A 24,565-nucleotide genomic window follows, 5' to 3' on the forward strand; every position below is an offset into this window, starting at 1 on the left:
GGTCGGTTTTGGGCCCCTGGGGGCCGTTTTCGTTACAGGGCCGTTTATGCAGCAAAATCGGCTCTGCAACAAAATCTGCTGAAAATCGGCCCGGCAAAGAGCTCTGACCTCCCCCCCCCTCCCCGGGGCCGGCCGAGCACTTTGCCGGGGCCGGTTTTGGTTCCCAGTCCGGCCCATAATTGACATACAGAGAGAAAGGCTAGACAGGATATAAAATGTTGCAAAATACCTTATGATGTTTTAAAGGAGACCGAGAGATATACAGTAGACAAAAAATGACATATTGTTTAGGGGCCAGATGCATTAACAGACTGATCACAAAAAGTAGTGGCAAACTGCACACTGAGGGTCTGATTCACAAAGGTAAAATTAGATGTTTGGTTTAAACTTAGACCAAACGTCTAAGTTTATGACTTTGGGAATCCACAAAGGACATTCACGAGTACTATCATTATGTCCGCACTCGGACGAAGATCCGGACTATTTATGACTTGTCTCTGATTTTGCGATGCGATCGATGAACTCATAGGTCGCAAATGTCTCAGAACTGTCTCTGTTAATGTTATGGTTTAAATCTCTTTATTGATTTGAAAACAGACAGAAAGAAAAAGACAAGGCTCTCGGCTCCTTTAAATCCGTGCATATGAGACCACTGGGTGGCAATAAGTATTGTTACCATGGGTAATAAGCATGGAGTGGGCCCTCAAACTTAACAGGAACAGGAACATTTACAAAAAAACCCACCTCTTCCCAGTCCCCCCCCCCTCATCCACCTTGAACCATAAAAGGAAAGGGGAAAAAAAAGTGGTAGGGGAAATAGGCTAATGCTTATCGTCTGAGTTTACGTGTCCCATAAGGAGCGGCGTCTGGAATTTGTGCATCTGGAAGGCGAAGGAGTCGTATGTACCGAGGGCATGTTAGTTCCCAGAACTCCGACACCAGCAAAGTGAGGAAAGGTCGCCACAACTCAGGGAATTCAGACTCTCTGCCAGCCAACGTTAGAGTGAGTTTCTCCATGCCCAGCACTGACCATCGTCGCTGAAGCCAACCGGCATGTGTTGGGAGCTGGGTAGAGCGCCAGTGGATCAGGATGTTTTATATCGCCGCTCTTATAGCAATAGCAATCAATCGGCCCCTCCGCGACTTAAGTGGATATGTTAGCGGGTTGGGCAGGCCCAAGAGAATGTATGAGGGGAAACGTGGGAGTGTGTTTCAAGGTGTAAGTCTACTTCATCGAGGACTTGGGTCCAGTAAGGTTGTATAACTGGACAGCTCCAGAGGATGTGTTCTAGGGTACCCGCCTCCCCACATTCCCTCCAAAACCGGTCGCTCCGGCGCCGGTCAAAGTGGTGGATGCGCTCAGGTGTGTAGCACCAGTAGGTGGCTACTTTGGTCAGGGTCTCTGTGAGGACCATATGGTACGCTGAGTGCCTTGCTCTATGGTAAATGCCCTCCCACTCTTTATGGCTCAGCGTTCTCCTCAGGTCCCTTTCCCACCTGGAGCGGCCTGCATTGTATGTGTGTGTAGTAGTGGTTAGTAGCATTTTGTAGATGTCAGAGATAATTTTCTTATCAGAGGTGCACGTTACTAGCCACTTTTCGTATGGTGTCAGTAGACGTTGTGCTTGCGGCCTAACTATTGGAAGCAGTGCCCAGCGCCGGACTTGTAAATATGGTAACCGCTCCAGTTCCAGGAGGCCGTAATCCTCCCCGAGCTGTGAGAAAGGAATGATACCATTCATGTCGAAGAGATGGCCCAGTGACCTACAGGGAGTAGAGCGCCATGCCCTAAAAGCAGAAGCAATTGGGCCAGCAATTGTGTGTACCACCAATTGTGCCAGGTGAGGGGTGACGGGAAGGTGGTCAGCTGGTTGGAGACGTTCGTATGGTCCCAGGAGTCCATTATTGTACTCATGATGTATGAGGCATATAGGTTTGGAGGTCTATGGTTTCTATTAAGAAAGGGCACCGCTTGTAATGGCCTGCCTGCCTGCCACCGCCTGGTCCTGGAACAGCCAGTGCTTTTCGGATTCCAGGCGGTGCCACTCTACCAGGTATCTGAGTTGGGCAGCATGGAAATAAAGCTGGACGTCGGGGACTCCCACTCCCCCTTTCTCTGGCGGTAGAGCCGCAACTTGATGTCGGAAACGCGCCTTACACCCATGCCATATAAAATGCGACAGGTCCGCCTGCGTTTGTTGAATCCAGCCCCGTGGGAGCCGAAGGGGAAGGGCCTGAAACAGGTACAAGATTTGGAGGAGGACAGTCATCTTGACAGCTGCAATCCGTCCTAGCCAGGACATCGTGCAATGCTTCCATCTATTGAGTACCTTACGGATATGTGTGCGAAGGTTGGAGTACTTAATATCCGCGGCTGTCTAATGTTATATGTTATGTTAAATAGATTTATACAGTGCACAGCTACTCCCAAGAGTATCCTGGCGCTAAACAGACATAATGGCATCTACAGATAAGACTTATGCAGATTGTCAGAAAAGCCACATCTTTCGTTTTTTCTTACAGAAGGGAAGGTTCCGTATTGAGCGCAGCTCCCTAGGGAGTTTGTTCCAGTTAACCGTCCCTAAATAAGAAAAAGATATGCGGCTGGTTCTATGCCGGCAGATACGTGGGACTTTAGCCAAGTGTTCAGAAAAAGAACCGGTTAATGAAAATTAACTAGGCAGGGATGCCCCTAGAAAAAACTCCGCTCTCTCTCCAGCATGAACAATAATCATGTTATCTTGACATTTTTATTGTTGCTTGAAACCTGGATATACAATAAATTCTACAGCAGGTGCTTTTTAGGTCGAGCCTGGGCGGCGCATGCGCTGCTCTGTGAGACATGATGTATTCGAGTATGGACTTGAAGCCCCGTCCACTCTCCGCCTATATTTTTAATTGACTTGTGACATTGTCCTTCATAAATGCTGGCTTCTGATTCATTAATAGGCTTGTTAGTCCCTCCTTAGTACTGCCTTGTCTTAATTTGTAACCTCCCATGAGGACTGGCCCTTTTACTTCTATTGTTACACAGTATCTTTATTTTAGTCTGTAAGCAGTATTTTCTTTAAGTTTCTGGTACAGCAGGCACAACATGCTTTCCTGCAACATTCAGCCAAGCACGCTTTGACTTTCAAAGCAGCCTGGGACAATCATTGCTGCTTCTTTGCAATGAAATAGGTTTTGCATTACAAGAGTTTGAGCTATTGTCATTATAAATGACAATAGCTCAAACTCTCGCAAATGCAAGACCTATTGCATTGCAAATATTGTTTTGTAAAAGCGCCCCATAAGATGTTTTCACTTTAATGTCGGACACGCCCCTTTCTTTCTATGATCCGCATCAAAAGAAAGGTGGGTGGTCGCTGTTAAAGTGAAACCGCTGCATGGGGTGCTTTTACAAAAAAAAAGCATTTGTCAACTTGACAAACAGATGTTTTTTTTTGTAAAAGCGTCTCATAAAGTGTTTTCACTATAATGGCGGCCACGCCCCGTTCTTTAGACGCGGCTCGTATAAAGAAAGGGCGTGGCAGACATTAACGTGAAAGCAAGGCATTGGGGAGCTTTCCCAAAAACTGCATTTACAATGCAATAGGTTTCGCATTTGCAAGGGTTTAAGCTATTGCCATTGTCATTAACAATGGCAATAGCTCAAACTCTCATAAATGCGACGCCTATTGCATTGCAAATGCTTGTAGTATTCTTTCTAAACACAGCGTCCCTCCTCCCCTCCCCCACCACTAAGGTCAGCACCAGCTGCACCGCCCTAGAGCCCACCCTGCATGTTCAGTCAACTCCCTTTTAGGTTTTACAGTTGTGTCAAAGCTGAGGAGTGCATTTTGTGTGCCTGCAGATTAAAACTGGACATCGTAGTCATTCCGCAGATCCAGCGGTTCGCAGCACGGGAGCAGGTTAGAAGGCGCTTCACAGAGCCCTCAGTGGCAGCCTGCACCTCTGGTGGGAGCAGCTTGGCTCCACTGCTGCCATCACTGTGTCACCGCCTCACTATCACAGCTACAGGAGTGGTGAAACCAAGAGGACACGTGTGTAAACAGAGTACAGACCACATTCAGTCCTAGGTTACTGGCCATGGAACGTCCTTCGTACCTGGAGAAACTGTTGCCGCTGAGACAGTTAAATAACATGAGATGACACCAGATTCAAAGTCTTGCATGGTATTGCCGATTCCAGCCCAAAAACACCCAGAACCAGGCACCAAAAGTGCTTAAGGAAGCGCTGTGAGTAGTGTAATGGTATTTGAATGGGCGGGTTCACCTTCCTTGTCCTCAGCCCTGCACTCACAATGAGTCTGTGGGTGTTGGCTCTGTAGTAGAAAGGTAGGTGTGCAGCACGAACAAGCTTGTGACTGCATCTGCTGTGCTGCAGAAGACATCAGGTCAGAGATGTTGTAAGGCATGGGCAAAGTGGGCAATTGTCGTGGGACCTCCACCTTCCTAGCGGCCCCAGGAGAAGTGAATTTTCTCACTCTAGCCCACTTTTGTCTACCTCTCTATCTCCACCTTTAATGTAGAATTCTATATTATTTGGCACCATGGGCTTGAATGAGCAGAAAATGGGTAATAAAATCCGAAGTTGTTCCAAACATGGGCCCCCAAAATATTTCTTGCCTCCAAAGTCCTTAAGCTGACACTGCACCAGGCAGGGATGGGTGTTTCCATGCTGACAAGAGACAGGCTGCCATGCTGGCATGTAAGAGCAAGTTGTCAGAACTTGGCCGAATGGTTATTTGCCTTGTGTGATGCGGTGTAGTGGGACAGAAGGCGATCACAAGCAGGAGCAGGAACAAGCAAGCAGGGAGTCAAAGAAGAAGAGACAAGGAGGAAGTGAAGAGGGTGCTAAATAGACACATTTCTCGAGACAATGGGCAAAATCCTTTCACCTCTGACCGGTTGTGCATGGTAAGGCAATTAACTGGCATTATTGCATGCAGCAGTGGCCAGTCACTTTGCATGTGACTGTCAAATAAAAGTAGAACTGCACAGCTTCAGAACACACAGACGGTATCCGGGTCACAGATGCTTAAATGAAAAGAAGGGGCAGCTGAGCAGTTATGCAGATACGAACCAACCACTCTGGGAACGAAGAACCACACAGACTTTGGACCCAGGATCAAAGAAACCACAGGAACACAAGGAAGCCATTCGCCATTCCCTATAAACCCTTGCACTCACTGTCCCACAAACAATTTGCATTGCATTGATTTTGGGTCATCTCTTAGGTGGCCAAGTAATGCCGACCGCCTGCCTTCTTCACAGGATTGAGATGTTGATCTCCCAGGTAGGTCTTATGAAGCCAACGGGTCTTGAGTTGGCCCGCAGTCGGCAAGCCCTTGCCCATTTCTAGCATGTATCAGTGTAAAGGTTTCAGCAGACGGATGGCACTAGGACCACATGTTAGTTACAGTGTCTCTACCAATCACCATGGCTCGACCACTACGCGTTGCCTCAGCAGACTCTGGCCAAGGGATGTGTGTGCGTCACCTGGAATATCTGCAGGATGTTGTGCTTCTCCATGTACTTCAACGACACGTCGTACGGCTCCTCGTAGGTGGCAGTCAGCCGCTCTGTGGACTCCCCAGGCTCCAATTCTGTGATCAGAGTCTTTCTGATTGCACACTAGGGGAAAAAAATCACAATTATTTACAAAGATCGGCAACCATACAGTAAATTCTCAATGAAATGCTGGACTGGAGCCCTCAGTAGACACAATTCCCCATCCCACATCAGCCCAAAATCATTACTGTAAATGCAGATGAAACTTTAGGAAGTGGCCCTGCATATACTCTGTTAAGCGGATCACTTGAAGACTTCTGTATAACAAGTGCGCTTCAACCAGAACCTCTCGTACCCCATCATCAGACAGGATAACTCTTCACCGGGGGCTGAACGACGAACCTTTCAGTCGCACATCAAAATCCACTGACATTTGCAAGTGTGCGAACGAGCATAAGCCTTGTCCTTCAGGTAGAGGTGGTCTTCTGATGGACTGTGAACTACATAGAACCATCACTTGTTCTCTGTACTGCCTTTACTTGTTCAGGCAGGTACAAACTATGTCAGGGTTCGTCCAAGCCATTACTCCAGCATTTAATGTGGATGTAGAGCTTACAGCAGCTTTGAGATCCACCAGTGCCGGCACTCGCCAGCGTACTGCTCCGGTCAAAGCAGACATGAACTCCACATTCCGACTGTATAACCTCCAACACCGACTTAGGCTTAAAGAGAAAGACATTTGTACAGTAAGCTCCTCCTAAGTAGGACTCCAGCATCAGCCCTGCTCTACTGTTCACTAAGACTGGACATGATGCCAACTGCACCTAGAAGACTTTCTTACCTGGAACCATGGTTCTCAAACTCCCATCCATCCGTAGCACCACAAAATGTTAGATTTAACTCATCAGTGAGGAACTGTGACCACGAGGGCCTAATTCTCAATTACTCATTGATTTCTGACCCTAATGCTAATGCTGATTGCACAGATGTTGGAATTCCAAGCTGTGCAGTATTTACTGTACCCAGTAATTACCAGGTGCCAAATACCTCACCCTTCAATAACTTTCAGCAGGCAAGAGTAACCGGGATTTAACAGGGGAAAAGAATACAGTATTTACCGGAGAATGTGGATTTGGTGCCTAAAGAACCCAAGTACAAATGTCAAAGGTTATCGGGTGCGATAAACAGCACCTACAACTCTGACCAACTCAGAATTAGGGCCATAGGCATAGATTCATCAAGGTAAAATCCGCTCGCAAAGGGGCAGATTCTCAGAATCTGTCCCTTTGCGACTGGTATTTTTGCATTTGGGATGCATCATACCAAATGCAAAAATCGCAAATTAAGAAATCGCAAAATTGCGATTACTTGCATTTAAGGAATCTCAAATTGAGATTCCTTAAATGCAATGCATGAAAGCTTAAAAAATAGCGATTTCGCCAATAGGGCTCGCAAATTACCATGAAGTTGAACTTCATGGTAATTTGCAAAAACTTTGAAAAATGCACTAAAGTGCATTTTTCAAAGTTTCATGTTGCGCACACACATGCCCTAAGGGCATGTGTGTGTGCAACATATGTGCACAGATCAATTTCAGGGGTGCAACAGGGTGTCCTTTTGGACACCCCTGCACCCTTGAAATCGCATTCTCAATTTGCGATTCGCTAATTGCGATTCGCAAATTGAGAATGTCTTCCCATTCATTCCTATGGGCCTCTAGGCCCATAGGAATGAATGGGGAGGTATTCCTTAATTGCGACTCTCAATTTGCGAGTCGCAATTAAGCAATTTTAAGAAATCGCTATTTTCTTAGTGATTTCTTCATGCATTTCATTTTGCTATTCCTTAATAGCGAATCGTTATTTTTCGCTATTAAGGAATAGAAAAATGGGTTCTTGTGGCATCGGGGAGCCGAGAACCTATTGCTGCCGTGTCTGCTTCCCAGGAGACAATACTGGCCACGCGCATCGCCTTGGAGGCGATTTCAAACTGACACGCGCATGCGAACGAGTGCTGTGGCCAGGCGCTGTCTCCTGGGAAGCACACACACATGCGCATACACACACACAAGCGCCCACGCACATACATACAGAGACCCACCCCCCCCCACACATACACACACGCGCGTACACACACGAGTGCACCCCCCCTCTCCCCCGCCGTCTCACACATGCATACACACACAAGCACACACACACAACGAGAGAACCGAGCCCCCCCAGCCCTTTTCAACTTACAAGGTCAATTCTGAGGGACTCCGCTCTCCTTCTGGCGTCGCGAGACGCTTTCACTCCGCCTTCTCTTCCGGTCCGGACGCAGCCCCGCCCCTGTCACAGGCGACTTTGCCTGACTTCCGGTGAGGCTGCTAGAAAATAATGCTGGGCTCGTGAGTAACAGTGACTTCCTTGTTTTGTTTTGTTATGTTACCGTACTTTGTATTTTTATTGAAACACATATCTGCCGTTGCTATGACTGTGTGTCTCTGTCGGATTGCTGAAGTGTGAGTTTTCGCTGATACATGCCGTTTTCTTCTTCTGCAGTATCGTTTAGCAGGATTGAGTGTCTGTTTCCCTTCGATTTCTTCGTGTGTTCCCTTGTCTCCCAGTCTCCTAGTTTCTCTGTGTATGCACATTCCTGTACTGCTCCCATACTTCTCTCCATGTCCACTTTGCATCCCTGTAACCTTGTACCTCTTGTTCCTCATTGTGTGTACGTTGATCTCAGCCTCTGGCACTTTTGAGGGGCCACATTCCCGTCCATTGTGTTTTTTTGTCTCGCTGTCAGGCAGAGATCAGACACATGCAAATCAGATACGTTCCTTCTCCAATAGGAAACTTACAGCAGAAACTGTCAAGCCCGGTCCCTTCTGCAAATTGAGACACAATAAACTTCAGTCTGGTGGTGGCCTATTTTTGATTTCCACAGTGAGGTTCAACTTGAGACCAAGGCACTTTGTCAGTGGTAGTCGCCATAATGACAGCAGGGCTAAATATTATGCATGTGATTGCCATTACTATGACAGAGATGACCACTAAAGTGACAAGAATGCATACAGTAAGTGCAGAATGCCTGCAATGTACAGGGCCACCTTTATGCCAGAGCTGGAAAGAAACTATTATGCCAGGTCTAACCACCATTATGCCAAGAACGATCATTAGTATTTTAGGGACGTGCACCACAATTCATAAAATGACTATCACTCTGCCATGGAGGTATGGTATCAGAATATCATCTGACAAAGTAGAATTCCCAAAGTAGTGTTTACAAAAAATAACTTCTTTGAAGTTCGTAATATAAAATCTACTCTCGGTGAAGTAATATTTTTTAAAATTATATTTATGGCAGACAATATTTGTTGTTATTGTTGTTCTAAAACACAACTGACATGGATGATCACAATATGCCAGTGTTATTATTCCAGGGGTGGTCACCATGCTGGCAAAATGTGTTTCTGACAAAATGTGTCAGAAAATATCACGGTAACCAATAGACAGATACACACCCACAGACCTAGGCCGACATGCATGCTGACACATACTTACATTCTCCTAGACACACGCGAAATATGGCCGCTAAATGTGGATTTGCCTTTCTATCCCTACACGGCTGTACTGCCATATCGCCTGCTCCAGACTGAGGATGGGATCCAGAGAAAGACAGAGGTGGGGACGTAGTAGATCACAGGACATACACTAGATGAATGTCTGTCTGGATTCCTATTGGATATATCCAGGGCCCCTGGAATTATGTGGCAGGGAAGCACCAAATTATGCAGCAGGGTTTACTACATTTTGCAGCAAGTAAAGGCAAATTATGCAGCATAATGGGGCACATTTTCTTATACTAGTACTTCATTTTTTGTAGTTTTTACACCTGGAAATACTGAGATTTCCTCTCATTAGGACACGTTTAACAACCAAATAATGAAAAAAGGAACAGAAAGAGGACTGGTTAACCTTTGCAAGGGGCTTTCCACTGTGCACAAACCCATGTCGCTGCGTTTTTAGTAACTTTTGAACTGTTTGAGCTAGAAACAATTTTTGTGTTAAAATCTGCAGATTATACAGTAGATGATGTATTATGTGGCAAATGCGGAAATTTATAATTATGCGGAAAAATGGCGTGGCCGCGGAACGCATATTCCAGTGGCCCTGGATATATCCCATTCTGAAATCCACAGTGTGTTTGTGTGCGTGCTGCTTTGCTGCCTGTCTACTGCCACTCTTGATTGTGGGCCTGCGGCAGGGGAGTCTGTTAGTCTCCTCTTCTTCCCTCGTTTGTCTGCCCCTGTGACATCATCTCATTTGCCCAGGTCGAGCAACCGCCTCTGACTCTTTATGAATCTTTAAAACGTCAGAAATATATTCTAGATAAGGACAAAACCAATAGGAATCGATTTACTACTTTTAAAGTCCTGCTTTGTAATAAGGCGTGTACTATCTGTCCCCATGTGTGGTGCGTACGTCTACAAGCAGCGTCACAGCATACCAATGTCGAAAGCTTGATGTGTCACTCAAGCCTGATGCCAGACTGTTGGTCGAAATTGACTGTTTTGACTCACGAGAAGAGATGTCTGCTTAATTGAATTCTATTGCTTGATAAGTTGCTCATGTAGCGAAAATCCTCGCTTTTTTCTGCAGGGAGCCACGGTAATAGTTTCCCAGGTGAGTCGATGTGGTTGTGCTCGATGTCACATGAGCAGGTGAATTATGAGGCTGACCTGAGGCAGTTTTGCCAAATCGGTAAATGAAGTTAAAACACAAACCTCCAGGTGCAGTGTCTAGTTTAAAGAAACATAATCACAGTCAAACGGTATTAACAATACTATTTTTTAGATAGCCGTTTTTTAGGTCTCGGCTAGCCGCGCGGAAGCGCGTCTCCGCCGAGAACCTATTGCTGCCGTGTCTGCTTCCCAGGAGACAATCCTGGCCACGCGCATGGCGATTGGAATCTGCCACGCGCACGCAAACGCGCGCTGTGGCCAGGTGCTGTCTCCTGGGAAGCTCGAAACACCGCACACGCATGCGCATACACACAGACACACACACAAGCGCCCATGCACGCACGCACATACATACAGAGATACACCCCCCCCCCACATACACACACACATAAGTGCACCAAGGCCCCCCTCCCCGCCGCCGTCACCGTCGCACACATACATACACACACGAGCATACACACACACACGAGTGCACCAAGCCCCCCCAGCCCTTTTGAACTTACCTGGCCAATCTCGGGGGACTCTGCTCTCAGCACGCGGCGCGCAACCTCCTGCTGGCGCGGCCCCGGGGCTCTCCACCGCTCACAGGAGCCCCGGGGCGCGAGACGCATTGACTCCGCCTGCCTCCTCTTCCGGTCCGGACGCGGCCCCGCCCCCGTCACAGGCGACCTTGCCTGACTTCCGGTGCGGCCGCGGCGGGATTCCGGAGGCATTTTCTGTTGCTCCCCCTCCCCCATTTTGCTCCTGCTGCTTGTCTTCGTGTACACCATTCCCCTGCTGATCCAGCATTGCTGTTCCCTCCCCAATCCATCTTTAAAAAAATATATATTGTTGAAGAGCCGGGAAACTGCACTTTACAGCCGGTCCGGTCCTTTCAAAAAAAGGAAATATGCTTTGCCACACTGTTTGTTTTGTTAAGTTACAGCTCCATAACACCTTATTACAATATTGCTGCTGCTTCATGACACATACGTGAGCATGCGCGATAATGCATGCGGATATATGTACTGTTGCTGTTGTTACCACTTCTTGTCCGTATTGGCATGAAAAGCATTGTTTCTCCGCTCTTTACCGATGCTAAATAGTATCGGCAAAATTCTCTGACAAAGACAATACGTTTGGTTTGGGAGCCAAAAGGCGACACTTTGAGCCTGGCAAGTCTTGTTTTCTGTCTTCCCTCATCCTTTGCCTTTCCTCTCTGTTTTGGTGCTTGTCCTCCCAGGACCATTGTTTCCTTGCTTCGTTATTCTTCCCACCCCCGAATGCGTCCTCTTCACCCCTCTTGCTTTCCCATGCTCCCCATATATATTTTTTAAAATGTTTATTATTTTTATTTTTTATGAGAGCCTGGCAGCTGCAAAGAACTACTGGACCGCTTTATCTATTTTCCTCCCTTTTCCCCTATGTGATGTTCACCGCAGTCTCCTTCCCGCTTCCAAAACTGTATTGAATTTTTTTATTTATTTACTTATTTATATTATCAGGGGCCAGCTGCTTGGTTGGTCGTTTAATTTTTCGCAATTTGCCTGACTTGCATTATGCTCTATTTTATTTCAATTTGCCAGTCTAACAAGGCAGACTGTGATGTTAAATCTGTACAGGAAATAAACAATGTGCATTACAATGCATATGTGTGCATCAGAGGCCATCTTGAAATGGAGTTTCTTTGATAGAAACCCATCCTAACATTGTAGACCATGTGCGCACATGCATGAATTTCATTGAAAAAAAGAATACGCAAAGCCAAAAGCCCTTCGCTTTATACTGCCACCTATTGGCTTTGCCAATGCTTCTTAAGGCTTCCTTACTTGTCACTCTGCTCGGTTCTCTACATCCAATTGTCAGAAAAAGAATGGGCTTGATTCTACTACAATCACCGGAAACTGTATGGAAAACTAATCAATTGAGAGAAAATATTTTTAAACTGAAAGCTGATGGTCAAACAGATTTTCATCCAGCTACAGTGTGCTTGTTCTGATCTCCATCCTTTTGCTCGATGTTACTTTGGCCTGTCAGTTACATGCTCTCTGTGCATACCCACAAACACACACCCCTGCCACCCTCACTCTTCTCCTGCACAGCTTCCTTCACTTTACCACTACCTTTACTTTAGCTTGATCTGGTCACTCCTCCACCTGTGTCTGCTCCATATCCGCCCTCCACCTATTTGCCTACGTTCCTCACCCTGTACTCTCTCTACTCCATGCGCGCCCCCGCTCCACCCGAGTCCCCTCACCAGCACATTTGTCTACTTAACCCGTATACCTGCTCCACCCTGAGGAAAATGAAATTTTGCCTGACCAAGATGTCCCCTGCGTGTACCCTATGTTACATGTGTGGTACATATATGTGCATGTCACCCATGCATATTTTCCCTTAAGTGGCCTGAACAAAGAGGCCTCTGCAATCACGTCCTGCTTTAGGATGCCAGAAATTAAGTCTCCCATGTAAGAAATATTAAGCTAACATGAAGGCCCATGTATTTACATTGTGCACTTTTAAATAAATCACGATGAAACCTTTTTTGTGGTTCAGCTGAGCCACTTTCTGAAATAAGGGTTTTTCATGACTCCTGACACACTGAAAGCTGCAATTATGTATCTCTGACCTCGCATGCTTCTAGCTCAGCCGAAAGAAATCCAGCAAGGGCTGCCAAGACAGTATATTTTGCTTAACAGTTATCTGCATGCCCGGTGAAAAAGGTAAACAGAACCCGTCCGTAAAGATAGGGCCTAGTTTTCCTGTCTCCGTTTAGATGAAATCACAGTGCTTGCATCCATAGAAAGCTCACAGCCCCACGCAATGAACGAAGAAATATATGCTTTTTCTGATTCCTAGTGACGAGCAACCTTTACTTCAGATAATACATCCCGACTCTAGATATCTCTAAGATATCAGATAGTACAAGATGTGCTGGTCGCCCTGACACTGAAGGTTTCTCTACTAGACTTAAAGTCAGCTCTCCTCCCAGTTGCACGTCAATTGCACGTCATGACCAAGTTGCACACAAGTAGGGCAAAGTTCCAGCTGGTCATGCAAACTCCTCCTCTGTGTACCACCCACCTATGACACCTACCTATCACCTACCTATGACTCATAAAGTGTACACCCACATGTACGCCCACATGCTCTTATCTGTTTCTTTCTCTGCTCTGCGTTCCTTCCTACGCCCTATGTACAAGACAAAATGTATATATGTTGTTCATTTGTTATTAAATGTTAGAAGACCCTTCCTGAACCTCAGTGGTGATGGAACAGATTCTCCCTTAACTCGAGTTATTGGAATAAAGCCCTTTTAACTTGGCCAGAGGTCCACCTGTTCCAAGGCGCATGCGTAGAAGTAGACGTGGACGTAGATGCGTAGAAGTCCGAGGCCTTCAAGTTTCAAGTCCTGCTTCCCGGTGAGTACCACTATGGGGAATGCATAAAGTTTCAAGACGGGTTCATTTTATATGTTCACGGTCAAGACGGTTCCATGGTAAACGTGGGCACGGTCAAGACGTGTCTCATTTTTGAGACCGGTATGGTTGTACTGTATTCCAGTGCATATAGTTTTTCAAGTACATGTTTAGTTCTCTGTATTGGTTTAGATCATGTTTGTTTTAATGTTATGATGTTTTAGTGTGAATGATTGTTGATTGTTTCAGTCTATTTTTGTGTATTGTATTTCCATTTTGTTGGTTTCAACATGCCACTGTTTTCGAAATTACGTCAGATAGGGACCAGAAAAGGTATACTAGAAGAGTCAGTTAACATCCCGCCTAGAGACACACCTGGTCATTATATGTATAATAAGCATGGACTAGACGCCATTTTGTTTTTAGACTTATGGGTAGAGTACACCAAGGGTTTAGAGGAGAAGTATAGATGGCCTATCTCAGGAACCTGGGATCCTGAATGCATTATGAGAGTAGAGGAATCGCTATGGAAAAAGAAATCAAGACCCTCTCAGAAAGATGCCATCGAATTGTGGCGCAAAGAGTCACATAGGAGAATAGAGAAAGAATTTAATAAAGTAGAGAGAACTAAACACGCAGCGGAAAAAGCAAAAGAAAAAGAACTAGCTAGAGTGACCTCCTCAGAAACACCCAGTAGGTCGCGAACGCCACCACCTGTACCCTTTAGAGTATGTAGAAAGAAGCTGACAGCATCAGAGTTCCTTGTAAATAGCTCCTTGTAAATATGGTTTATGAAGAGCATGTCATTATTATAACTTGTTGAGTTTCTTGTGAATATGGCTTGTGAATAGCGCCATGTGGTTATGGTTTGTGCAGAGCTTGTTATCATTACGTTAGGCAGGAGAGAGCTGGATCTTTTTCAAGTGCTTGGAGAAAACATTTTGAAGATGTGCGTACGTGTTATGTGATAACGTGGAGAGATGAGTTCATGACTTTCCCATGTACTGCAGTCATTGGGGAATGATTGTGCTTCAGCCTTCAGTGTCTACGTTCAGCTGCCAAAGAGTTGGTGTCTTGTATTGAGAAGGCAGTATTTGTTTTAACATGCTGTTTAACAAGGTGTTGAGGGATTTTGGCGTTTTTTGGTGTTTGCGGGGGGGGCGTGTTTTTGAGCGGAAATTCGTACCCGTTCCAGTGGATGGATTTGGTTGCTTTTTGGTGAGGATTTAGGGAATCGCTTGGACTACTGTGATGCCAAATTTGAAAAGGATCTGAGCTGTGGAAGTGGTGGAAAAAGCATGTTTTGTGCGGAGGTGCGATTTGCCATGTTATCCATTGGGCGTTTTTCTGAAAATTGAGAAATTATTTTGGGGGTGTTCCAGGTGCGCTAGGGGTCGGGGGTTGGATCAGCGGTAGAGGAGGTGGATGGCCAGATGTGCTGAATTTTGGGGATTTTTGGCTTGGGCGGAAGGGTGTGTTTGGCTAATGTGTATTTTTTGGAAAATGGAGCTGTTTTGATTTGTGCGTGCTTTTAGGCCGTGATTTCGTGGTGTGCTAAGTAGTTCTTAACTGAGTCTGCGGGATCGGCTGAAACTTGGGAGTGTCTAGTTTTGCGGCAAAGTAGTTTGAAGGAAATCAGTGGAGGGAAAGGTGTCTTTTTGGCGTAGTTTGGAAGTGCGTTTTGGCACGATTTCATGGCTGTTTAACATGCATGGTTATGTGAGCTGACACTAAATGTCAGTAAGTGTTTTAGTTGATTGATGGTTTGATTTAACTTTTTCAGTGGTTGCTGGGTCTGCCTATGTGCTTTGTCAGTTTGCTGACTGAATGGTAACTTCTTGCATGGAAAGTAAACCAGTCGGATTGAGATAAGGGTTTGCACGGAGGGTGCTTTAATGTTTTCACGGTTGAGAAGGAAATATAAAACAGACCCATCATAGAATGTGCTTTTAATTAGTGTAATGCAACCGTGTGTTTTTTTAAATTAAAATTTGTTCTACAAAATATACATTATTATTTTTTCCCAATGCAAGCTGCCCTTTAGTATAGCGTGTGACAGTTAATCCACTCAATTAGACTCAATTAGAAAACATGGTTCTTTGAAAAATGATGAATCTGGCCCTTTTGATAGGTAGAATAGAAGAGCTTGCACACTTAATTATGAAAATCTTGGTTCTGCAATGCAAAATTATGGGGTTTTCACATGGTTTTTTCAAAAAGTAAAATGTCCATGCCATGTTGTTCTGTTTCTTTTTTTTTCCTTTGCAGCTAGTAACAATATTTTATGATATAATTATTTTCAAATGCTAGCATGTGTCTAGGTTACGAAATAAGTTAAATATGTCCTTATTAATTACTGATTCTAGGATGCTTTTTATCACGTTTTAAAATTGCTTCAGTTAAGTTAGAGAATGTTGGTTAGCTCCCTAGCCGAGGGTACAGATATGTTTTGAATTACAGAGAATGTGTTTTTCGACCTTGAGGTTGCCTGACTCGCAGGGAAAGATATTTTGTAAAGGGAGGGCTTTTCCCTCTTGAAGCACCAAGCAGTGCCTGTCTTGTTTTCATTGGCCATACTCCATTTCTTTTTCGCGGACACTTGGCAGCTGTTCTTAGCTCTCCGAGTTTTGAAAGGGTGGAGGGACTGCCCTGTGGGTGACATCACGATGAAGGGGAAGCCAGTGTAGAAAATAAAAACCAATATAAAAAAAGATAAAACTTGATGAGCCGCAGAGAAATTGTTTATAAAAGGTGGGGGTCAAGTTGCTCTTCCTTACAACCAGCACTGAAAGCTTCATTGGCTTCAGATAAAGCATGCTTGCAATGAATAGTTTTTCCCTCGTAGTGTAAACAGAATAATTGGCAGGAGTTTTCGCTCTTGCAATGAGCCCTAGTATTTACAGTCAGGCATTGAAAAGACAGCCAGGGCCCTGCAGCCCAGTCTCACACACCCTTCAGCCCTGGAGCTCAGTCTCAGTTAGAGCCCTGTGTGAGGTGCATCAGTCTCGCCCCCCCGCTCTGCAGCTCACTCAGTTAGAGCCGTGCGTCCTGTAGTGCGGTCTCACACACGCTCAGTCTCATTACGCAGACAGTATTTATATGCCTCCCAACACTGCCCTACTACAGTACGTAGATGACATCCTAATTACAGCACGTTCAGAACCAGAATGCGCAATTGCGTCACTGACAGTCTTACATTTTCTGGCTGACAAGGGGCACAAGGTGTCCCTTTCAAGGTTGCAATTCTGTGAAAAGCAAGTGGTGTACCTTGGACACTTACTTTCCAAGGAATACAGCTAACACAAGCCATTCATTCAGTTAATTTCTAGCCTTTCACAGCCCAAGACACAGAAAGAAGTACGTGCATTCATTGGCCTCACTTCATACTGTAGGCAATGGATTCCCCAGTATGCCTATCTAGCCAAACCACTCATACAATTGACAACACAGGACACAAGAACATACCTTGGCATTTGAGGAATTAATAAGAGCATTATGTCAAGCGCCAGTTTTAGCGACCACATGTTTTAGTTTACCACATGCAGTGGAAGTTCTCTTAAACAGGACACAGACACAACATTTGACTGTAGCAAGACTGACAGGATATGAACTGACATTATTTCAACCACACATAGAGATCAGACGTTGTAATATTCTGAATCCTGCAACACTTTTGCCCTCAAGTACAGTAAATGCACCACCACATGACTGTGTGGAAGTAATGAATAAAGTGACAAAACCAAGACAAGACCTGACAGATATTGCACTTCCAGACCCAGACTTAACGCTCTATGTAGATGGATCATGCATGAGAACAAGTGCAGGAGAGTTAGTAGCAGCAGCATATGCTGTGACCACTGCTACTAAAGTCATAGAGACACAGAAAATAGACACACTATCAGCACAAGCAGCAGAGCTCATCGCTCTGACACAAGCCTGCATAAGAGCTAAGCACTTGAAAGTGAACATTTATACCGACTCACAATATGCCTTTGGCGTAGTTCATGATTTCGGGGTACTTTGGAGGGAAAGAGGTTTCTTGACCTCCCATGGGACCAAGATCCAGCACGGCCAGCTCATTCAAGCCCTGTTGGAAGCAATACATTTACTTACAGCCATTTCTATCCTGAAGTGCAAAGCTCACACCAAAGTTACAGACACCATTTCCCAGGGTAATGACCTGGCAGACCGAACAGCTAAACTTACAGCCCAGACACCAACAGACACGACAAGGACAGAGGTACCATTACTGACAACATGTATGACGGTCAGGGATCCCACTCAAGATGTACTCGACATACAGACACATGCCACTGCAGATGAGATAAAGAAATGGACTGAACAAGGAGGGGTCCAGACTGAACAAGGTTGGATGACTAAGGGAAAAGGTACATGGTTTCTTCCAGATTCCATGGTACAAGTAATCATAAACACAGCACATAGTCCAGCACACTTGGGAGAAAAGGCAATGATAGACATGTATGATCTTTTGCCAGTTCAATCCAGGTAAAGGCATCCAGGTGGAACAAGGCGGATTTCATCCTCCTGACCACCCTTTTGCGGTCCTCCAGATGGATTATATCCAAATGAACAGATGTAGAGGTTACAAGTATGTCTTGGTAGTTGTGTGTGCACTATCTAGATGGACAGAAGCATATCCAGTTCCAGATTATACTGCTGTGACAACAGCCAGGCAATTAGTGCGCGAGTACTTCCCCAGGTATGGATTGCCTCGGGTCGTCTATTCTGATAACGGTCAGCCATTCTCCTCTGAATTAATGAAACAAGTGTCTCTTCTGTTAGGATATAATTGGAAGTTCCATTGTGTAAGACACCATGAAGCAGCAGGCCTTGTAGAAAGACATAATCAGACAATCAAAACAAAACTTGCCAAGATATGTGCAGAAAAAGGCGTGGATTGGATGGTAGCCATGCCGGTTGCCCTCTTTTACATGCGTATGGTAGCTCATTCCAGAACAGGCCTATCCCCGTATGAAGTAGTCTTCGGTAGACCGCCAAATATGTGGGGTACGCCTATGCCAAAAAAAAAATGTTGATGTTGACAGTAACATGCTGACAGATTACCTGGCTTCCTTGATGTCTGCACTACTCTCTTGTCATTCACAGGTTGCTGCCGCCTTCCCTGACAACACCCAGGTCAAGGAACACGCCATAGTCCCTGGGGACCTCGTTTTTTTTGTGTCCGGAACTTTGATCGATCAAGCCCCCTTGAGCCACGTTGGAAGACGCCGAAGTTGGTGCTACTGACCACGAGGACCGCGCTGAAAGTCGAAGGACGCAAGGGAAACTTCACGCTCAACACTATAAAAGACACTTTGGACAATCTGATACAGATACTAAAAACATTAAAAAAAAAAATACAGACTTTGCGCCGCTTGCGCCGCCTTTACTAAAAAAGACTCCACAGCAGGAGTATAAATCTAAGTTAAGATCTAGTAAGTCAGACGTAGTTTAATTGTCTAAGTCCACTCGGTGGTGAATCGGTTAGACTAATATTTCTGACATGTATAAGATCACATACGAGAATAGTAAGAAGAGAAAAATGAGAGAAAAGTACTGCAAGTTATTACGCAGTAGATGTATAGTTACTTTGATCATTCTTTTTATTCTGTGCATTGTTATAATCTGTGTCAGTTTATTACTACATGTTTTCTTTCCTCTTGCCTCACATATGCACTCATCCCTTAACAATACTGTAGAGCATACATTCAGTGACCTGCCACCTCATGAACTGTCATATCGACTTGCATTGCGTAACAATACTTTTATTCAAATGTTACACCATTCTCATCAGACCAGCAATGCGACTAATTGCTGGGTATGTGGCCAACTGCCTCCTTATCAAAAGACGAAGGGAGTTCTGCCCTTCTATCCTCTGCCGTTCTCACACAATGGTTCATGTGGAGCATGGTTTGCCTTAATGACCTCAATAGATAGAAAGTACATAGCTTATCCAGGTGGCTGGATATATGGAAACCTGAATAAAGTAATGAATGAAGCATGTTTTCCAGACAAAGACGGATTTCCTCAAAGGAAGGGAACCGATCTAGAGAATGAAGAGTACGAACAGGGAAATGCATCCGTTAATTTTGTAATGTTAAATGTTCAACCCAAGCAAAATACAGGTCCACCGTTTATTTCAGTTCTACCAGCAAAAGGTGATTTATGTGTTGGAAAGAAAGGTTCAGTACATATGGGACACAGCGAGTGTAAAGTTGTAGTGGAGTTTAATGATGAAGGACTTTCTTCTTTCAAAACATCACGCCATACCTATTTCATTTGCGGTCAGACAGCCTATGTACATCTGCCCTTAGACTGGGGTGGGACTTGTTATATAGCATTCTTATTGCCACCTGTATTCTTGGCCCCATCCCATTATCATAGAGATTCACGACTAGAGCATGTTAGACAAAGGAGAGAGACTGACTCCTCAGAGGTCGATCAGACTGAAACAGCTTGGGAGCAATATACAGATTTCAACAAAGGATTCTTCTTCTTCATAGGTCCCGTCCAAAACAGTAAACTGATACGCAAGTTAACAAGGACTCTTGAAGCAGTAGTGAATGTGACTGCATCTGCCCTGGCGAACTTGACCCAGGAACAGTCTGCTATGAGACTTGTTGTTCTTCAAAATCGCCTCGTTCTAGACGTCATCTTGGCGGATAGGGGCGGAGCTTGTAGCGTGATCCGATCTAGTTGTTGCGTTTTCATCCCGAATAACGCGCCATCTGTGTATGCAGCGATAACAAGGCTCCACAAGATCGCTCATGACATACATCAAGACCCAGGCACATGGACTTGGTCCAGTTGGCTCTGGGGTGTGATATCTGCTTGGGGATGGAAAGTGTTGTCCTTCCTAGGAATGATCCTACTCCTGATATTTGGTTGCTGTCTCTGTCTGCAGTGTGGCCCGGCCATTTGCGGCCTGTGTGCAACTGCATGTATTCCACATCCAAGTATACAAAGGGTTAAGGACGAACAAATGATGCTGTATGATCAACTATACGGTCTCATGAATATAGATGTATCCTGAAGGGTTACGTAGGGTACAAGGAGGGAATGAGGAAAATGAAATTTTGCCTGACCAAGATGTCCCCTGCGTGTACCCTATGTTACATGTGTGGTACATATATGTGCATGTCACCCATGCATATTTTCCCTTAAGTGGCCTGAACAAAGAGGCCTCTGCAATCACGTCCTGCTTTAGGATGCCAGAAATTAAGTCTCCCATGTAAGAAATATTAAGCTAACATGAAGGCCCATGTATTTACATTGTGCACTTTTAAATAAATCACGATGAAACCTTTTTTGTGGTTCAGCTGAGCCACTTTCTGAAATAAGGGTTTTTCATGACTCCTGACACACTGAAAGCTGCAATTACGTATCTCTGACCTCGCATGCTTCTACCTCAGCCGAAAGAAATCCAGCAAGGGCTGCCAAGACAGTATATTTTGCTTAACAGTTATCTGCATGCCCGGTGAAAAAGGTAAACAGAACCCGTCCGTAAAGATAGGGCCTAGTTTTCCTGTCTCCGTTTAGATGAAATCACAGTGCTTGCATCCATAGAAAGCTCACAGCCCCACGCAATGAACAAAGAAATATATGCTTTTTCTGATTCCTAGTGACGAGCAACCTTTACTTCAGATAATACATCCCCGACTCTAGATATCTCTAAGATATCAGATAGTACAAGATGTGCTGGTCGCCCTGACACTGAAGGTTTCTCTACTAGACTTAAAGTCAGCTCTCCTCCCAGTTGCACGTCAATTGCACGTCATGACCAAGTTGCACACAAGTAGGGCAAAGTTCCAGCTGGTCATGCAAACTCCTCCTCTGTGTACCACCCACCTATGACACCTACCTATCACCTACCTATGACTCATAAAGTGTACACCCACATGTACGCCCACATGCTCTTATCTGTTTCTTTCTCTGCTCTGCGTTCCTTCCTACGCCCTATGTACAAGACAAAATGTATATATGTTGTTAATTTGTTATTAAATGTTAGAAGACCCTTCCTGAACCTCAGTGGTGATGGAACAGATTCTCCCTTAACTCGAGTTATTGGAATAAAGCCCTTTTAACTTGGATACCACAGACTCTCTGCCTCTCATTTGATACATGCTAATTGTTAATGCCTAGAAATTATGCCAGGGTAATTATTTTATTTACCACAACCCAAACAACCCCTTCCACCCGTACCTTCCCACTCCTCAACGCCTGCCCTAGCCTCTACTCCGCCTCTCCCCCTAATTGACCTGTTCCCACCCACCGGCACTCTCCCCTACTCCTGCACACTCTACCCTTCTATCACTCCACCTGCACCCTTCAGCCTTCCATCCCTCCACCTGCACACTGCACCCCCATCTCTCCACCTGCTTCCTTCTGCCTCCCAACAAGTGAATCCCCTCTACTCCACCTGTAACGCTGCTCCGTCTGAAGCCCCTCTTCTCCTCCACTAGCTGCACCCTCCACCTGTTCCTTTCTGCCTTGAAACAGGCACATGCTCTACTCCACCAGGAACATTCCTCCCCCTGAAGCCCCTCCTCTCTACCAGCTCCCGTCCACTCCTACAGCACCAGTTACCCTCACCTTAGCTCTCCTCCCTCCACTGTTCTTCTCTTTCTTTACCCACCTAGTTTCCCTCCTCTCCATCTGCACTGCGATACTTTCTCTCCATCTACCTCCATTCAACCCTTACCCTCGGCCTCCCACTCAGCCCTCACCCCGCCTCGCTCTTCACCACCTCCCTCCAACCGCACATCACAGCTCTCTACCGGTGCACATCCGTACCCCCTCTCTTTATCTACATCACTCCACACCACCTACACACACACACTCTCCTGTGATCTCCCTCTGGTCACACTTTCTTCACGTTATTACCTTTCTCCCCGGCGAGGACCCCCCGCCACACACACACACACGCGTACCTCCCTGCCTCTCTGTCACCGCGCCCTGTCAGTCTCCATATCGCTGGCTCCCTATCGCTTTACTTTCACTTATCAGGCACTAATTTATCTAAATTCTGATGGTGCATAATTACTAATATATACTGTATACTTTTTAGAAAAGAACAACATTATAAAAAAGTATATCATTTAAAATACTAATAGCTCTAAACTTTGTCACTACGAGATCTACTGCATTGTAAATGCTTGTTTTTTAAGCAGCCTGTTACCTTTAGAGGGACAGGTTATGCTTTTGAAAAAAAACATAGGCTTCCTGTAAGTGAAAGCAACCAGAGGCAGGGATTGGGGCTTCCAATCGTCCCCAGACCCGTGGCTACTCCCAAAGAGAGGCTGTCCCCTGTGAGCACCTTCCCCTTTTCAAATCAGACACCACCCCAAATTGGGTGTCCTGATATCTTTAACTATGCATTACCATTAGGTGGGCCTGCCTTTTCATAAGCCTCCAAATGTTTTGATTGGTATGGGTCACAAAAACCTTTGTGAGCCAGAAAAAAGCTTGTCTGACTAGCAAAATGGGGTCTGTACTTCACAGACGTATTTTGCAGTCTCAGTAGAAGTCTCCAGCTTTTCGAGGAGACACTGTCACCATGTGATTCCATGCACACAAAACCTTAGTGTATCCAGATGCTTGTGCACGCCCCTCATGCTGTGGTGAGCACAAAGTAACAATGGACAAGGAAAGGTAGAAGATGGGATTTGCCTCTGTAGGACTTTTAACCGCATGCGCGCTAGCGGTTTTCCCGCTGCGCGCTGCGATTTTAAAAAAACAGCGTTACGTGACGAGTTCAGCTCGTCATCAGCGTAGGGCAGGTTACGCCCATGACGAGCTGAGCTCGTCATCAGCCCCGAAGGGGTTAACATCCATGCGACTGGAGTCAAGCTACCCTGGCTGATGAAGGCTGAAAGCCCGAAACCGGTCCTAGGATGCTTCTTTCCAGTCCAGGGTGGTCCTGGCCTTGCAATTCGGGCTGGACTGTTTCCATTGGGCGCAGGGTCAAGACTGATTTGCATATGGCTGGGTCCAAACTGGAATGGCATGGTGAGCAAAAAAAACGATGGATTTAAGCCCAGAACTCTGTACTGGGTGAATGTATGACACTGTTTTGCCTTCTGTCCATAAATTGTTCTTTTTGGACTTTTAACATCTGCAGCGAGAGAAAGCTTTCTTGTGCACAACTGTCCATCTAGAATGAAACTGATTATATCACATCTTCTGGGTGGTAGAAACAATGATTATGTGCAGCTTATTGTTCCTATGTGTTCTGGATCAAAAACTGATCTTGAGGTTACTGTTGGCTGGCAGCTAGTGAAGGCGCTAGTGAAGGTGCTAGGTGGTCCGACCTGTCGCTTGCAGACCTTGATCACACAAGGTCCACGATGAAAGAGGCTCAACAGGTTCCCATGGATGTCTGCATACTTGATGAAGATGCAGGAAACCGATGAACTGGTGAAGGTCTCGGACTGACGGCTCTCCCCTCTTCTCAGGCACCTCACAAGCAAGAAAGCATCAGGGAGACCTATGGAACACAGACATTCACCATCCTACAGGGATATTTGGGGCCACCATTTTGAATTCCTCCCCTTCACATATATCTCGGTTATGGGTCAGGCAAGGACCAGACGAAGAGTCTTGTATTTCATTGGGGCCGGTGTGTGGAGACCCTCTGACTCTCTCCCCTGCCATGCACCCTCTAACATATCCAGAAACCCCTGAAATTATCCCAGCTTATTGCACCATTTGCATGAAACAGCCTGCTACAATTCCACTTCTCAGGCACCGTGGCTGTTCGTTTGTAAAATATACTGAGGTTAGTTAATAGCTCAAAATAAAGTTTATGTTTCCAACTAAGCACTGGCAAGGCAATGATCTGACTTTAATATGGTAATGCATGCATACGCCAGCATGAACAAATGCGATTCCCACATGTTAGCATTAGCTGA

General features: G+C 45.5%; 1 protein-coding gene across 1 annotated transcript in view; it reads right to left on the reverse strand.

The window, feature by feature from the left end:
- The window catches only part of TEX55 (testis expressed 55), a 532,765-nt gene that overhangs the window by 13,999 nt on the left and 494,201 nt on the right, over positions 1 to 24,565 (reverse strand). Inside the window, exon 13 of the mRNA XM_078656720.1 lies at positions 5,502 to 5,636. Within this exon, the coding sequence (XP_078512846.1) occupies positions 5,502 to 5,636 (135 nt within the window). The remainder of the gene's footprint in view (positions 1 to 5,501; positions 5,637 to 24,565) is intronic.

Source organism: Lissotriton helveticus, chromosome 8, assembly GCF_964261635.1.
Source record: "Lissotriton helveticus chromosome 8, aLisHel1.1, whole genome shotgun sequence".
NCBI lineage: Eukaryota > Metazoa > Chordata > Amphibia > Caudata > Salamandridae > Lissotriton > Lissotriton helveticus.